At 41.0% G+C, this 18,813-nt stretch overlaps 1 protein-coding gene across 2 annotated transcripts in view; it reads right to left on the bottom strand.

The window, feature by feature from the left end:
* Positions 1-872: 872 nt before the first annotated feature.
* Positions 873-18,813, bottom strand: part of CA13 (carbonic anhydrase 13) — a 29,000-nt gene continuing 11,059 nt past the window's right edge. The window contains exons 4-7 of one of the 2 annotated variants that reach the window (XM_010979366.3): positions 12,916-13,011; positions 11,563-11,625; positions 10,892-11,047; positions 873-3,505 (exon numbers count right to left, since the gene is read on the bottom strand). In XM_010979366.3, the coding sequence (XP_010977668.1) occupies positions 3,386-3,505; positions 10,892-11,047; positions 11,563-11,625; positions 12,916-13,011 (435 nt within the window). In that variant the 3' untranslated portion in view covers positions 873-3,385. Of the gene's footprint in view, positions 3,506-9,685; positions 9,798-10,891; positions 11,048-11,562; positions 11,626-12,915; positions 13,012-18,813 lie in introns of those variants that run through there. The other variant, XM_064480918.1, reaches the window with a different exon arrangement.

The raw sequence follows: 18,813 nt of genomic DNA, 5'->3' as shown, positions 1-18,813 counted from the left end.
CGTCCTGCTCTTGCTAATCTCTTGGTTGTCTCACTGTCCTGTTTGGTTTTTCAACATCTTCCATTGCCTGTATAATCAATTGTAAGCATTTAATACCCTCTGTTTTAAATACTGGGTAGTTTCTATTTTCCTAATGGAATCTGACTGATACTGTGGGGTGTTTTAATTTTTTTAATTGAAGTATAATCAGTTACAATGTGTCAATTTCTGGTGTACAGCACAATGTCCCAGTCATGCATATACACGACTTATAGGTTGCTAAAAGATATTGAATATAGTTCCCTGTGCTATACAGAAGAAACATGTTGTTTATTTTACATGCACCATAGTTTTTCCAATGCCAGTAACATTTAATTATGTGTTTGTGTCTGGGGCCCTCAGAGAGGTTCCCTGTACCTCCAAAATCCTCCAGGACCAGCAGTCCACAGATCTAGAATGACCTTTCTAAGGGTAGTTATTTCCAGAAGTCCCTGTTAATATACAGATCCTTTGTGTAACATTTCTTTCTAGGTCATACCTTCCGTAAGGAACGTGGGGCTGAGCTCTGGTTCATCCATTCTCATTGAGACACAAACGCAGAGTTCTGCAACTCTCACCCTCTGAGCAGAAGAGCTAAGACAAGCCAGCCACCTCTCCACACAGAGGTGCTTGTAATGCAAACCCATTCATTTGAAACAGCAACATTTAATGTACCCACTTTCTCCCACCGGATGACTTATTCTGGTGGCAGCGGTAAAACAAGGACGTGATGAGGACGTGTCAGGCAGGAAGACGTCTCTCAGCCCATGACAGGAGCTGGGGGCATCTCTGTTGGTTATTATTCCTCTCCAGGAAAGTGAGTTCATAGCCACATCAGAGAAATCTCCAATTAATTCAACTCAAGAAAGAGTGCATTTTATTCCCCGACAGTAAGTATTTGGCATACATCAATCGTGGTGCAAGGTGTTATGATATAGGCAGGAAGGAGGCGTGTAGGCAAAACTGTGAAGGAGTTCGAGTCCATCTGGGAGATCCCAACATGCAGACCACTGACTCTTTTGTAGCGTGTTGACATTCTTCCGTCAGACTTGATTCCCATGGAAACTCGTCATGTAAAAAAGTTCTACTAAACAGTAAATGACTTAAAAAAATTATCCTCTGAGGGGGGTTTACATTTCAAGGGGTATAAGAAACCTCAACATAAAGGATTTAATATTCTTCAGTAAATTTGAAATAAAAACAACTTGTGGTAGTTAGTCAAGAGCCTGGAATTTATTTTCTAAATAAAGAGTGTAAACAGTGTAATCTCATTCTGTGGCTCACATACACAAGTTCAAAGTTTGTCTCACTGTCTTTATTGGGGTTGAATCCAGTTTAAGTTATAAATACAGAATGCTTAACAGATATACATCCAATACACGTGGGAAAGGAAAGATATCTACACTGGCAATTACAACACTTCAACCTTTTCAAAAGATAACACCTTTAGGTAACACTTAGACCTTTTGCCTCTAAGAGGTAACTTAGTAGACAGTCTTCAAGGAAATCAGTGCTGTGTGGACTTCTCTAGATGGCTAAAGTCCTATGTGCAGCGGAGGACCAGAGGAATACTGCAGCAGAAACCGTAAATTACAAAGTGGTAACCTTCCTACAGGGTCATTAGAATCCCCATCCTGTACACCCCTCCAGACATAGCAACTCACTCTCTCTGAGGAAACAGACTTCTTTCTCTGACAAGGATATTTCACAACATGTCTTTCTGAACTAAAGAAATACCTTCCCATTCAACACTGGTATTTTTAAAACCGTTAGAACTTCTGGTTGCTTACCCAGGTAAATTTAACAAGTATCCCTTAAAAAAAAATTTTTTTTCAAGAGATAACTTGCATTTTACTTGTTACATGAACTTATACAGCACATTTGATTGCAAGCAGCAAGATAATTACCAAAGATCCAAAATAAAGTTTTTTTTAAATATTCAAACAATTAAATATTCACTACATGTCAGTCTCCTGCAAGACCTCCAACTAGACACTGTGAAGGGGAAACAGAAGCAAACCTCATCTTATGCAGCCACGTACATCATTATTCCACAATGGACAGATAATTGGTTATTTTGTCAAGAAAACTACCAAAGAATACTTTCAATTATTAAAATCTACAACCCAAGGAAGAGAGGTATCTGAAACAAATCATCGAAGCTAAGGAGACTCAGCTAAACTCTCAGAAGGTGATAGAATTGTAGCATGTGTTTCAAGTCTTAAATGTGGTTATTAAGTTAATGCTTAGTCTCACTCTTTTCTGTACCAGAAAGAGCAAAAGGGGTTCCCCCTCCCTCCTTCACCAAAAGCAAACAGAAATATACAAGAGATGATAGGTCAAAGTGAAGAGCCAACTTACAGGATTACTTGAGAGATGGAGGGGCTTGTGTAAAAGGGGAGATGGTGTTGCCATGGAAACGGGCTGAAGGATTTGTGGACTGATTATAATGTATGCGATTCAAGTCATTTTCCCCCACCGACTGACAGAACAATGACCTTCACAGGACTGCTCCCTGCTCTGCTGCCAAAACACAGGGCAAAATTAGGCAACCTGTCCCTCATGCCCTTGGGGAGCTCTGCCTGCACTGGTACCCTGCAATCTGCTAGTTTCAGACCATGTTAATGCCACAAATCGGCAGCCGTTGTGTCTGATCAATTATCTGCCAGTTTATCATTAACATTATTGAGTAAATGCTAGACAGCATAAGTCATTAAAGTTTAAATAGCCATTTATATCCTGGGGAATCCCTCACCAGGATTGTATTGAGTTATCTTGAGCTGTGGGGTGGATGCTTTAATTCACTACATTCCACCCCCCTATAAGCTCTCATTTTGTTCCTTTCATTAAAGGTGTCATGCCACGAGAATCAGCAACACAACCCACATGAAAATTCATCTTAAAAGAAAATACCTACTTTCTATGGTTTGGAATGACGTCAAGATATTAAGCTGAGTCACTTGTTTGGAAAAACATATCACAATCGTATCGCCCTGGGAATGAGTTTAAGTTTTTCACCAAACATGGCTGAGAGTCGTGACCGATCAGTTTCCAGGGCGAGGGAACACGTTTAATACACCCTGGGGTTTGCAGCGGGCGCCCCGTTGTCACGCAGCTTGAAGCAGATATATTTCATGGGTTTTAAGACGCATCAAACGACGTTTACCGCTCGGATGCCAGAGTGCAAATCCGACACAGATGACTTCAGTTAGTTTGATATAAAAGATCGGATCTTCGTGTGCTGAAGCTGATAGCGCAACGGCCCCCGGAAATGAGCATCCTAGGAAAGACCTGCTGGTAGGGATGTTTGTGTTTGTTTTGTTTTCTCTCCGCAGACATGTTTGGGGTGGGCTGCCGGGGACAACTTTCAGTGGAAAGAGGCTCTCACTGTTCGGCCCTTCAGAGGCTGCGGTGGACGGTGATTGCTCAACAGAAAAGCTGCCGCTTCGCCCTCCCCTGTGCACATGAGGGTTCGGAATGTGGCCAGCTGTTGAGGAAGAAAGAAAAGCTGGCTTTAGCATAGATGGTTACACTGATGTTAATGAACTGCACTGCACAGAAAGTTAAGAAGCCTGTGATGGGCCTCACTCCCCCGTTCCTGGGGGTGAGGGGGTGGGGATGTAGCTCCGGGGCAGAGCACGTGCCTAGCAAGCATGAGGTCCTGGGTTCAATCCCCAACACCTCCATTAAAAATAAATAAATAAAACCTAATTACCTCCCCCACCAAAAAAAAAAAAAAAAAAGTATACAGTGCTGTATGTCAATTATATCTCAATAAAACTGGAAGAAAAAAAAAGAATGATTTCAAAAAAACAAAAAGAAAGAAACCTATAACCTTTCTTCTACCATGAACTAAAAATATTTCAATAAAGATGTTCTAAGTTATAGATCATACATCATAAAGCAACTCTTCTGCTAAATTCTTACCACTATACAAACACCTGTGGGTTCAAAAATTAAGTATATAAGCATTCTTCATTTGAAGATCAAAGTAGTAAGAGGAAACAACATTCAGAATGTGGCTTAAAGAGCATATAGCTAGACTGAAAAAAGAAGATGTGGTGTATATGTACAATGGAATATTACTCAGCCATAAAAAAGAATGACAAAATGCCATTTGCAGCAACATGGATAGACCAAGAGATTATCATATTAAGTGAAGCAAGTCAGACAGAGAAAGACAAACATCATATGCTTATATGTGGAATCTAAAAAAAGGTGACACATATCTTATTTACAAACCAAAAAGACTTATGGTCATAGAAAACAAACTGTGGTTAGCAAAGGAGAAGGGGGGGGGGATAAATTAGGACTTTAGGATTAACAGGTACACATCACTATATATAAAATGGATAAACAACAAGGACCTACCGCATAGCACAAGGAACTATATTCAATTTCTTGTATTAACATATAAAGGAAAGGAATCTGAAAAAAAATGTTTGTATGTATATGTGTACCTGAATTGCTTTACTGTACACCTGAAACTAATACTGTAAGTCAACTACACGTCAATAAAAAACAAAATCTAAAAAATAAATAGAGAGCACATATCTGGAAATCAGAGAATGTCACTACAAAGGCAGAATGGGACAGTGCACAGGGCTTCCCAAGCTGAGGCCCAGTCCTGGTGCTGCATCCGGCCATCTGTGTGACCTTGGGAAGATCTTTTATTGTCTCTAGTCTCCAGTTTCCTCATCTATGAAGTGATAAGGATTTGATTACCTCAATAGCTGTCCTCCAGCTCTTGGAATTACACTGAACACTTACAAGCACCCCAATATAACATGACCCAAATTTTCACAGGAACCATGTGGTATTCATCCTGTATAATTTTCATCTTTTGTGCATTGTTTTCCTTAAACAATGATTTTTCTTCACTATATTTGTGCCTTGTAAATGACTAACTATGGAAAAAGCCTAGGCCCCTTCAACAACTGATAATATTTAAACACAATTTAAGTGACACAGGTTTACTTATCATCACAAGGGCCTCCTTTCATGATCACACACACAAAATACTACTTACTTATCTTACAAATTTCATGTAATACACGAAGTATCAAGAAAATAGAAATTAACTAGTAATCACATCACAAAACATAACCACTGTTAGCATTAGGGAGTGTATCTTTCCAGATGCTTCTCTATGTATAAACACACATGCACATGTGCCCCTGCACCCATTTGACACATGTTATTGCAAATTAAGCTCAACAATATGTACTCTTTTGAAACCTAATTTTTTCACTTAATATATATCCTTCGCACATCAACGCATATAAATCTGTCACTATTTTTAATTGCTAATAAGTGTTTTATTATAAGCATGTTTTATAAATTATTTAGTGATTTCTTAACGATTTAATATATTTTTTTTTTAAGATTTGCCACAGGTCTATAGTAGTAAAATGAAGACGGGGGCAAATTACCAGAATAATTCTACTGTCTCAAAAACGTTAGCCAAAAACATACTGCCAATCAAGGAAGTTTTTGGCGTTTGCTTTGCTGTTTTGAGTGAGCATAAATGATTAAATTGTGGAGAATGAGAGCCTCCATCCCCTAAGCTTTCCTAGTCACCTCATCGAAGAGTCAAGGAAATTCAGACTAGGACACATCCATTACGTTTCCATCATCATCATTTAACCGAAGCCTAATATTTCTCTTCCAGTACTAGCCAGGGTGGGGGGCAGAGGTGATGGAGGTCCTTCACGATAAACAGGCAATGGTTTACAACCACGCTCTTTGGAGATAAGTTCAGGCATGATATACAAGCAGCCATGTGATATTTTGAGGTGTCTCATAAGAGTATAGAAACGGGAAGGATAAGGACAAATATTCACAACTTGCATGACTCGTGTCTCATTAGACTGGATCATGATGGCTAAAGCCAGACGGCACTTTAAGTAAATCTCTGACAAAGTTGAGTAGAAGAGGCTGATAAATTCTAACCTCCGGAGCCACAGGGAAGACACCCAGCCTTCTGCAGATCATGGTAATCCAGGTCTGTCTGGAGTGGCCGCTCCTGGTGGTTGTGCAGAAACCCTGAGTCCCAAATTAGGGCACTGACTCACCAGTCTCCCCAAGCACAGCTAGCCTCCCAGGCAAACTGCTGACTCCTCTAAAGATCTTGGGTTTCTGAAGCCCCTCACCCCTTGGACTCCTCTGTAAGCTGATCATGGCGCCCTCCCTCTGCATCACCTTAGCCTCACTGGTCTAGCACTGGAGCGTGTTCAGGATCTTTCCCTGACCAGCCTGCCCATTTTGGTAAGAGTCTGAACTGTCCTGATGTCTCAGCAAACCCCTTCCCCTTTTGGCTCCATACCTCCCTCTTGATCACTCAGCCTTGCTAGGTGGACCCATCACCTGCCAGGCCCCGCTTAAACTGGCTTCTCTTGGCTGTGGAGTTGTCCTCCGCCACTGCGCCAGCCTCAAAGTGCACATGCTCAACGAGCCCATGCCAGTCTCATACCAGCCCCTGGGCCTCATTCAGGGAGTAAATCTGTCCCTCTGCCCCTAAGGGTGACCCAGCACCTCCCCAGCTCCTGGGTAGAATCTCCCCAGCTCGGTGTGAAGGCTGGGGTAGGTATGACCTGTTGTGCTGTTTTCTTTGGCTCTAATACTGAAAGTTTAAATTTCTACTGTAGTAACCCCAGTAAGCAGAAATACCCTTTCTAACAGCTTTGATTAGTTGAGAAATAATAAAAATGAGCTCTCACTTATGGAACACGGTGAGCCAGGTACTATGCTAAGTGTGTTACATCCCATATCTCATGTAACCCCCCAAACAAGCCTTTCAACAATGCACTACTATCCCCATTTAAAGATGAACTTGAGGGGTCGCTGGGAAGTTTCCATCAATGAGCCATCTCGAACAGACTCACAGACACAGAAAACAAACTTATGGTTACCAGGGGGGAAGGGGAGGGTGGGAAGGGAAAAACTAGGAGTTAGAGATTAGCAGATACACACTACTGTATATAAAACAGATAAACAACAAGGTCCTACTGTATAGCATAGGGGCCTACATTCAATATCTTGTAATAGCCTATAATGAAAAAGAATATGAAAAGGAATATATATATGTACAACTGAATAACTATGCTGTACACTAGAAATTAACACAACATTGTAAACTGACTATACTTCAATAAAAAAGAAAGGAAGAAAAAAAAGCCATCTGGCAAATAAGCCATGCACTTAATCACAGAATACTGCATCTCTAACAATTTTTCTCTTTTCTCTTTCTTTTCTTTCTTTCTTTTTTTTTTTTTTTTTTTTTTTTTTTTTTTGCCATTTCCCCCTAATTTCTTCTTATTGACTTTTTATTATGGAAACTTTCAGACCTACACAAAGGTAGACAGAGCAGTGTAAATAACCATCACCCAGCTTCAGCAGCCACAAGCACATGGCCAATTTTGTTTCATCCACATTCTCACCTATCCTCTCTCTCCCCCTCCCATCCTGCCCAAACTGCATTATTTTGAAGCAAAGTCCAAATATCGTATCATTTCAGGTGTAAACATCTCTCTAAAATATATAACATTTCTAATCCTGATCCTATTAAGGTCCTAAAACAAACTTGTGAGAGTGGCTCCTAAGCCTCCTGACCACCCAGTTGCAACTAATCCTTGTAGATTATCTCCTAATCCTTCCACACACAGGTCCCACTCTAAGCCAGTTTTGTGAAGGGCGGTCCCAGAGCATCTGAAAGAAAGGGGGCTGTAGTCTATGTCTTGACTGTAACAGATATCGCATGGTAACATACAGTAACCAAAATCGTTCACCACACACTACACGTCATGACTTTTATTGTATGCAAATATTGCAATAAACCAAAAGGAGAATTTTTTTTAGAAAAACAAAAAAAGAGCACAGAATTAAAGCCAAATATTCTGCCCACTGAATTTCTGTAGATGAGTAAGCCAATTTAGATAATCTGGGATAAACCAGAGAGACCTGGCAAGAAAAGTCAGCCTTCCAGAAAGTGACAGACCTATTACTGGAAGTATCAAAACCCAGTGTATCTGTTTACTGGCCTGGCAGTTAAACCAGGCATTTCAGTAAATGACTCTGGGGAGAAAAATGGACTTGACTCAAGAGAAAGAAAATGGAAACCATCTGATTTTCCCTTTAGGTCAAACAGTGACTTGGCAAGAAATAGCAGCAGAAAAAAATGTAGAAAAAAATTGGCACCAACTTACTAAAAAGAGGATTTCATCTTCACAGCTAATGACATATAGGGGCATTGGAAATCAATAAAGCAATGTTTCCCAATGACTTCAAAAATAAAGAGCTGCCAAAATTGGGGTTAAAATTTATCATTTAGAAAGTAACACTTGTCAGTGGTATACACAGAAGACATTTTCATTTTACTTTATATAAAAGAACTAAGCAATCAAATAGCACAGGGAACTATATTCGATATCTTGTAATAGCCTATAATGAAAAAAATAATATGAAAACGAATATATATTTATGTCTAACTGAATCACTATGCTGTACACCAGAAATGAACACAACATTGTAAATCGATTATACTTCAATTTAAAAAAAAATAAAAATAATCTTATCCACCCTCTCATGTTTTGGACTTTTTAAATACATATTTTTTTTATTTTAGGACAGTTTTAGATTTGCAGAATTATTGCCAAGATAGTATAATTAGTTCTCATATACCCCACACTGTTTCTCCTATTATTAACATCTTGCGTTAGTATGGTACATTTTTCATAATTAACAAAACAATATTAATGTGTTATCATTAACAGAAGCTCACCCTTTTTTCAGATTTTCTTTGTTTTACCTAGTATCTTTCTCTGTTCCAGGATCCCACCAGGAAACAGCATCATATTTAGTTTTGATATCTCCTCAAGAATTTCCTGATTATGAGTTTCTCAGGCTTACCCTGTTTTTGGTGACCTTGACCGTTCTGAGAACTACTGATCAGGTATTTTGTAGACTGTCCCTCAACTGGGCATTGTCTGATGTTTTCCTCATGGTTAGAATGCGATTGAACTTCTAAAATACCTTTTGCTTCCTTCTTTAACTCTTAAAAATCACCATAACATCATATCATAATAATCTGGATTATTACTCAGATAACCATTCAATCTGGTTTAAAATAAAAATTCCTGAAATCTACAGTAGATTTAAATGAATGTTTCAAAGTGAATTACCAGTCACATTAACGCTCTAAAATACAACTATTATTTTATATACTCTACTGTATAAAAACCACATTAATAACATTAATTAATTGAGCTTCAAATAAGATGCAATAATGAATCTACAGCTAGGCAGTCATAATTCCAAAAATTGCAGGGAGTTATTTTTTACTAGGTAATTTATGCATTTTATGGAACTAAATTATGTATTTTGATATAGTTTCTTCTAAATTACAGGCGGATTGGAAAAAAAAAAAAGTTATTTTCCAAGTGGCTTTAAGGAATGAAGATAGACTTGAAATATGAGGAAAAACATGATCCCCTCATTATTACTACCTAGATGTTATAATTTATTAGCTCTTACTATTAACCTGTTCAAATCTAACAGAGGAATGTAAAAGTACACAGTTTAGCACATAAAGGGGAGAAAAATGAACCCCATTGATAAAGCCCCTGGACCCGTGACAGGTCATTTTCTCCTGGTGCAACTCACCTTACTGATGATGGAAAAAATTCACAGGAATTTCCGGGTCAGTCAAGTTCTGGATTTCCACCCAGACTTTTATAAAATATTTTAGTAAGTAGGTCCCAGATTATCACTTGTCTTTCACCCTAAAGACAAGGTGGACAGAAGTTGGCTGTGTTCAGCACCCCGGGGGGAAGTGCTACCTGACACGACCTTGACAAAGGTGAACCAGCTCTAGTCTTCGATGGGGGGAAGATATAAACAGCGAGACAGATGGGCCAGCCCAGAACAGAAGTACTTTATTAGGTGCAAAAATTACTAGGCTCTGTGCTTGTTCAGATTTCATAGCACATAATTCGAAAAGGAAAACAAAACCAAAACCAAACCCTATTAGGCACAATATCCCAGGGAGCACAGCACCCCAGAGCGCACAGCACCCCAGAGCCCACGGCACCCCAAAGCCCACAGCATCCCAGAGCCCACGGCACCCCAGAGCATACAGCATCCACCTGGCAGACTGGCTAATCACATGGTGGGTGCAGAGCTCTGACCAGAGCTTCTGGGCATCAAAGACATCCTGAGCCTGCAGACTGCTTGGCCGGCCGACTGCGGGGGCTCTGTGAGCATTTATCAGAAAAACGAGTAAGGAAACTTCGTCCCAAGAAGAGCACAGGTGGCCACCCACAGCCTCTTAGCAGATGCCTAAAGCCCTTCTTCAAGCAGCCTCACAAAAGGTTTGTCAATAAAGCCCAGAGATCAGACCGGCTTCTTAAACTTAGCAGGCACACGCGTGTCTAAGCCCGCTACCGCTCTCACTGCTCACTTTCTGACGTAAAATCCGTAGAAGCAGGTCCAGGGATGGAGGTCACAAAGGAGAATTTCACCTTCTGAGAGGAGCCTTGCTCCTGATCTCCCCATTTGTACCCCAGCCTGTTAATATCTCAGAACAAACCAAAGAAAACAGAAGCAAACGTGTGCAGCCCTAAAAGTGGTTTCACTCGCATCAGTGATGTATGCGCATTACATTTCTAAGAGATGGGAAAGAAATCATCTAATCATAGAAGGTGAAATGAAAAAGAGACATAAATCTCATCTGGTCCAACCCCCCATCTGATTAATGAAAGGAAAACACAGGCTTTACAACACAGCAGAAATTAAAAGGGCAGGGTTTTAAAAAACAAACAAGATTCGGCCAAGTTTCCCCTAGTGAATCAGGATCGACGTGGAAGAAACGACGTACCTGTTGAGAGCTGATACTTATAGGCTGTTTTAAAACGATCCACGTGACGCTCTCTAGAAGAGGCGGGACTGTAAGGGAACCAGGATACGTCCAGTAATCCCAGGATGGAGGAAGCAGAGATAACGGGTCAAAATTCGTGAATCGAGTTTGTTTACCCTGAGGAAGAAAAGAGAACTCCCACCAATTACAACAGGGAAGCTTTACACAGACCTCAGAAAAACATACACCATGTTAATATTGTTTCATAGAATTCCTTAATGCATGGAATTATTTAGTATCTGCTTTTCATATCTTAAAAAAAAAGTATCTGCTTTAATCTAAAAATTTTAGATGAGGTAGTGTGTCACCTCGATTGAGTTGAGAAGCACAAGATTTATTACATGTAAGTGGTTTTTTATAAGTGTTGCAACTAAACGCTTATTCTGCAAAACGTCAACAAAAGAAACTAACTCTGCATAAATTTATTAGTGATTTTAGATCAGTTAAGACCCCTTCATAATTTTCAAGAGATCAATGGTAATAAATTACTTCTGCTCTGTTGGTCAAGTATGTTCCAACCCTGCTTCAAAGCAGGCAGCATATGCTATGTCTAAGTTTTTTAAAAGCAGAGAAGAGAATTCAGGAGAAATCAAGGAATATATTAGTTACTAATAAAGAGAAATTAATTTTACCTTTTCTTTAATCAACTCCAAAATGTCAGTAATCTTTTGAAGCTGAGAATTATGTTCACCAACCTGAAAACAGGAAATTTCAGAAGACATGGTTACTGGAGAAGATCAAGTCTGAATCACTTCATTTAGTCACTGTTTTTAAATTCTTTCATTGAAAAACCTAAGCCAGCGCAGAACAAGCAGTGATTGTTCTACACCGAGGCTGCCTTTCACCTGCCAGCCTTATCACGCCAGAAAAATCTAAACAGGATAATGTTACAGGGCTCCCTGGCTGAACTACAACTTTGATTCCAAAACTAGCAGAAACCACTTCATACTTCTTCTGCTTTATGAACAGTTAGGATGCAGGTTAACTTGGGAGAAGCCTTGCTGAGGAAACTCTTACCCTGACACCTGCACTGTTAAACCAGACGTGACTTTCAGACCCTAGATCCACACCGACCATTGTGACATCAAAACATTAACAGAAAACATCACCTAGTTTCAGCCTAAAGAGGTCTTGAATCAAGGTGCTATATCATCATGAGGAGAATCCTTTAGAAAAAAAAAAAAATATATATATATATATGTGTTTTTTTTTCCATGATTAGGGGTGTCCTGAATCTACCTGAAGGTTTTAAGTCCTTCAGGACTAAAGTATAATCTCTTGCCCCACTTGGATCCCACTGCTACCACCAGACTGGTGACCAAAGGGAAGGACTGCGGCCACGCAGGCCAGTCCCCACTCTGCCCCAAGCCTCCCCCAGTCCCAGTGCAGCAAGTTACATCACACGCACAGTCGGTGGCATAAGGGAAGCGCACGCCCTAAAGAATGTGGTCGCAGTGGGAGCTGAGCGGCCCCACCCACCCTCAGATGTTACAATAGTGATTCCTGTCTGACCACATGTGAATATCTGACAAAGGGAAATATAACAAAGTCTTTAAAAAATGCTCGGTGCCTTTGGGACAACAAACCACTGTGGTCAAACTAGTGCTTCAAGCGTTGGGAACTTGAACCTTACCCTGTCCTGTATCTCCAAACATTGAGCAATCAGGAAGAGTCTATTAAACAGAGTTGCTTCTCAAGATCTCAGCTGTTACTCCTGCTTCTCTTGCTGTTGCTGCCGCATTTGCTATTCTCATAAAAGCAATCAATGGACAATAAAAGGAACCATAAGACAATGCCCCTGGGGGAGTATTGGACCATCAGATGAATTATAAATTAATATATAATATTTTAATATTTATGTCAAAAGAAAACATTAAACCTAGAACTAGTGTACTATTTAAAAATGGTAGAATGTCTACTCCATCGCTGAAACTCTTGATCCAACCTGGTTGACTAGTTATTCAATGAGATCCATGGCTTCTCACCTGTAAAAATACTCCCAAGACAGCTAATCCATCCGGCTCGTGAGCTGCCTCAACAAAGCTGGGGTATTTGTCTGAATTCCAGTGAACGATGTGGAGCTGATTGCAGAGGAACACAAATAACTTAAATGTTAATTTTTTTAAAAAATCCTTAAAAACATAAAGGCAAATGAAATATTTATATAGATGTTCTGGCGCTGTGCACTTACAGGTAAAATGTATCCTTCACAAGAACCTTGAGCAGAATCTTCCTGTTTGCTTTTGTCTAGAAACTACAGCACACGCAGTGAAGAGTGAGTCACTTAGCTAGTCTGCGGAGGACTGTGTTGAGCTCTGCGTCACTAGAACTCTCTGGAGCGCCCAGCCATTGCTCCCAAGTGAGTTGGGCTCCTTCTCCGTGTCCACAGATGGGACCTCAAACATGCAGCCCTCAATCATCCCCCAGCTGGCGGCAGAGGCTGACGCATGAGCTCAGGCTCACAGGCAGGCAGAGAAGTCAACCCTGCACAGCAGATGTACCAGGGACAGTCCTGCTGCTGAGGACAGTGCCAGTTTTTCCTGAAACTGCCCAGTCCTGTGTTCACTACTGTAGTTTAAGACTCTTTATGGCTTGAAAATGCAAATTCTCCTGAAGGGTAACCTTCACCCATTTTCTACCTTCTAGGAGAATGTTCTGATCCTTTGCTGATCCTTTTCAAGTTTTAACAGGGAAAAGAGGCTTCCGGGTCTTGCAGCCAGAGGTGTCTGTGAAAGAAAATGAGAGGCAGCTGGTGCTGCCGGCAAGGAGAAGAGGGAAAAAAGGGAGAGACGAGGAGATGAGGACCTGGAACCCTAGGAAACAGGCTGCTGCATCCACTTCACAACTCGACCCCACGCGTGTGGCCGTCTGCAAAAATCCAAACGTGTCCTAAAGTCCTACCAATGTATAGATAAACAACAAGGTCCTGCTGTAGAGCACAGGGAACTATATTCAATACCTTGTAATGGCCTATAAAGAAAAAGAATATGAAAAGGAATACATATATATATATGTATATGTACAACTGAGTAACTATGCTGTACACCAGAAATTAACACAACATTGTAAACTGACTCTATTTCTGTGAAAAAAATAATAATAAAACAAAACAATCGTACCATTGTAAACAATGCAGAATCTCAACTCACAAACAAGCGTGAAGGGTCGTAGAGTAAGAGTAAGGCAGAAAACCCCCCTTGGAGGGTCTGGTCTTCATTCCTGGTTACGGGAAGGACACTCGCAGATAGAAGCCACAGGGCAACGCGGGCACCCAAATGACGTGGCCAAAACCGTGACTCGGCCATGCTGTCCAAGGGTCCCACATGAGGGACGGATTTCAGATAGGATCTCCTTCAAATGAACCCTGTGCCACCTCAGGAGGAAACACTTGTTCATGAAACGATTCATGCACAGATCACCCTTCTAGCTGACTGTTACAGAGAGAATTCAGTATATTCAAGCGAATGCTTTTATCCCTTCCTTTAAATATAATTTCATGTCTTCATGTCTTCAGGCAACTAATAGGGGAGGATTTCTAGATAAATAATCAGTTTATCATAAACTGCGAATTATAAAACTACAAAACAGTGCCTCATCCACGAACAAGCAAGGAAGGCTGTGGGATATCCAGACAGAAAATACAAAAGTGGATTCTCGCGGTGCTGTGTTCTATGTGGACATGAGATAGTTGGGGCAGCGGGTGGGGAATAAAACGTGAAAACACTGGATGATGAAACACAATGCATTTGGCTCACATGAGACCGAAAGGGAGGGGCAGGAAAGTACCTTAGAGTTGTTTGAAATGGCTCCACGCCAACACAGCAGCTGGCTTAGTAAGAGATGAGACCAAAGAGACAGACGTGAATGCCCTCTTGAAGTTCACGACCACAACTGATTAGAAAATGAAGGTGTAAGTAACCAAAGACACATGAAATCTACGTATCCTTCCACTGGTTAGAAAACAAGTATTTGAAATATTACGGGAAGCGAAAGCAAGAAAAACCTTTTGTCTTGGTAAACAAGCCCTTCTCTCTCCCACACATCTTGCTTCAGTGGCAGCGATCACCTTCAGAGGAACTGATAGCACTTTTATTAGCATTTGTATTTGAACTAAGACTCAAACAAACAACATACTCACATTCCTAAGAGTGAGAGTCACAGTGATTTGAGCTGAATGACAAGAAGCCACTGCAAACACGGAGATGATAAGATTCTCCCCTACTAGAAAACCATTTCTAAATAATAGTATTATTCAACTTTAGTATTTTTAAACTGCACACTATTGACACATAAAATTTGTTTCGTACCCTGAAAGTCGCCATTAATGTTGAAATCGTAATTTTACTACCAACTACATATTTAACACACTTATCAGGCATGAGCTGTCATCAGATAAAGTTGCAAATATGCAGTGGACTATTAGCCTACTTTTTGTAGATGCTAAACTCTTAGGATAAAGTCTTTCATGATTTAGATTAACTTTAATCTCTCTCTGTAATGTCACGAATCATTAGATTAGGCCCCGAATTCAATTCTTATATGTTACAGCTTTAAATGGTTTTTTTTTTTCATTTTTTTCTTCCCATTTTTTATTTTTTAAGAGCAAATAACTTGATGATAGTCCTGAAGTTAGGTACAAAATAGCTGAAAATGCTAAGTAATCCCTTAGGATCATTTCTATAGTCAAGTACAAAGGGATCCCTTTTTAAAAAGAATATTGAAATAATTTATCTTTCAGTTATTTGGGGGGGTCGGGGGAGATAATTAGGTTCTTTATTTATTTGCGGGTGATCATTAGGTTATGTATTTATTTATTTAAGGGGAGGGACTGGGGGTTGAACCCAGGACTTCGTCCATGCTAAGCAGGCACTCTACCACTGAGCTATACCCTCCCCCCAACACACAAAGGGATCTTTTTGAACATGAAACCAAAGGCAAGGGATTCCCAAGTACCTCCATCTCCAGCCCTGACCTCTCGTTTAAACTCCAGGTTTCTACCTAATGGCCCACTTGAATGTGAGCCTAGAACAGCTTATATGCATCTCCAACTTAACATGTCTAAGCAGACAGTCCGTTCCTCTCTGCCATCTGCTCCTCCTTGGACTTCACCATCTCAGCAAATGGCACAGCCATCCTCACAGCTGCTCAAGCCCAAATCTTAGGAGTGATTCCTCTTTTTCCTTCTTTCAATCTTCACATCCTTCTCACTGGCAAGTCCCACTGATTTTACCTCCCAAGCACATCACAGGTCTGTCTAGCTCTCTCCACCTCCAGAACCCCATGGTACCCATCACCATCGCTCACCTGAACTGCTTTCATCACCTAGTTTGTCTCCCTGATTCTTCGTTTGCCCTACCTCTTCACCACGGAGCAGCCGGTTATATTCTCTAAAGTATAAAACAGAACATGCCGTTCCCCCGCTGGAAATCTTCCACTGTCTTTGTCCTGCTGCATGAAGGCTAAACTCCCAACTGCTCCCCAAGCCCCCCAAAGACTGACGTGGTGTGGTCCCTGCCAGCCTCTCTAAAACATGGCTGATAACTTGTCTCCCATTCATTCCAAGCCTAGAAGCCAGCATCTGTCTCTTCTTGAACCGGGCAACCTCATTTCTGCCTGAGAGCATTTGTACCTGCTGTTCCCACTTACTAGAAAGATCTCTCTCGATGTCCTCGAGTGGCTTCTGGTCATTCAGTCTCAATTCACATATCAGCTCAGAGAGGCCTTTCTTAATCACCTGGTCACTCTACTAGTTCTAGGAACTTGGTATTGTTCCTAGAACCTACCACACACGATTTATTTATTTGTTTACTGTTGACCTCAAATACCTACCGACCCTGACGTCTGAGGCAGTCTTCCTCTTCCTCCATAACACTCCTATCTCAAGCCAAAACCACTGCCTCCTCCCCTCCCTCGCCCTCAACCCCAGTCAATCAACAAACCCCACTGAAGCTGCACATCCAGCCAGCCAGCCCTCCAACTGCATCACCATCTACTACCTGAAACTTCCCCCAAAGCCTTATCATGCCTGCTTCAACCCAGTCTATTCTCAAACTGTAGCTTGAATGATATGTTTCAAACTCAAACATGATCACTTTCTGATTCAAGACCATTCAGTAGCTTCGCATTATACTTGAACAAAGTCCACAATCCTTACCGTGACTTACCTTAGTAAGACCAGGCCCCTCCAGCCTCTCCGACTTTATCCCCAACAAGCCTCCCCTTTGTTCTCCATGCTCTGATCACACTGGCCATCCTGCTCTTCAAGTATGTGGCACTCCTGCCCATCCCCATCCTCACACCTGATTCTGTGCGGGTGTCTCTCCCCTTTGCCTGGCTCACTCCTGCTCCTCTTTCAGGTTTGGAGTTGAAGCCCTTTTCCTCTAGGAAGACTTTCCTGACCCATCCCTTCCTCTTCCCAGCATCCTCTTCAGGATGAGCATGGGTAAGCAGGGCCAAGACGGGACACACTGGGATTTCAGTGAAGTCTTAAAGAATGAATGAATGAGTCAGTGAATGAATGAATGCGCGCATGAACAAATGAAATAAGAGACAGCCTTAAATACACCTTAAAGGACAATATGAAATTCCAGTCCAAGCTTTATCCACTTCAAGAAGGAAAAACCTACAAAGATGGCCCTTGCTCTGCAAGTCAGGACTCTGAGCCTCTAGCAAATTTCAGGACATGAGGACCCTTTTCAGGAAACCACTTGCCAACTCAGAGTCAATCTCCCTGAGAGTGTCCTTTCAAGTTTGTGAAGCCAGAAGGTGTAAGCCTAAAGCAGTGTGGCCAATTTTCCTGAGTGGCTTAGGAAAATTACAGGGCAATGGTCCAAAGCCAGCTCTTAATCCCCACAAAACTTTTTAGATTTGGAACATGTCGAATTGAGAACACAAAACTTTGGAAAGCAAACACGAAAGCTATTCAGCGGGTGATATAAACCGAGACACCATACAGAGTCAAGAGTCTCACCTCCTACATTCTTGGCATCTTTCATCCATCACCGAAGAGCACTTTGGGTGGACATTTCATTCCTCCACCCCGAGGAAAGAGCTGGGCCCACACCCTAAGCACCTGGCCTCAAACAGAAGGGATTTCGTAAGCAAGAAGGGTGTTTTGGTTGATAGCCTCAAGGAGCAGATATACATGTAAATGGAAAAATAAAACTGGAAAGAAGTCTGTTTGCTGGATCTCTCTGAACAGCAAGGCTGTGAAAGAGAGTCTCAACTCCACAGCTCAGTAATTATGAGAAAATGAAGAAAAACTCTACTTGCCTGGCAACACTGCTCTGCCTCGCCTAGACGACCCACAAGCCACATTGTGTTCACTTTGGTTGAGTCGGACAAAACTTCACTCTCATCTCATGGTAAAGCTGAGTGTTAGCAATATTTAATTGTATTAAAACTTGAAGTATATTATGGTTTGTCCTTTAACCAGAGGATCCGAAAAAGTAGAATATTATCAATGAATATAATCATGAGGAAAAGGAATAACTTCCCAGTGAAAAAGAAAAAAGTCAATGAGCACTCTGTCGAATAACTAACAGAGACTCCACATTAATCCCTGGGATTGTAGAGGCAATGTAGACTTTAGGAGAGTCTGTGGCTTTCTTTTTTTTTTTTTTCCCTAAGAGGAGCTTTGCCATTTACCATTACCTCCATAATATGGACTTTACATGAGATTAGTATGTATTTGTGTCCGAACTAAATATGTACACAGTTGGGACTAAAACAAACATTTCTTTCTCTCCGTTTCACTGGCTTTTCAGGAAATACAACAGATATTATAGAAAGAATATGTAATTTGGTGTCGGACAAACCTGGATTTCAACCCATCTCAAATGCGTCCTACCTGAATGAATTACTTAATCTAAGTCTACAGTTTA

The sequence above is a fragment of the Camelus dromedarius genome, chromosome 30 (genome assembly GCF_036321535.1).
Source record: "Camelus dromedarius isolate mCamDro1 chromosome 30, mCamDro1.pat, whole genome shotgun sequence".
Taxonomy (NCBI): domain Eukaryota; kingdom Metazoa; phylum Chordata; class Mammalia; order Artiodactyla; family Camelidae; genus Camelus; species Camelus dromedarius.
The sequence above is the reverse complement of the archived record's forward strand: the minus strand, read 5'-3'. Positions and strand labels throughout refer to the sequence as shown.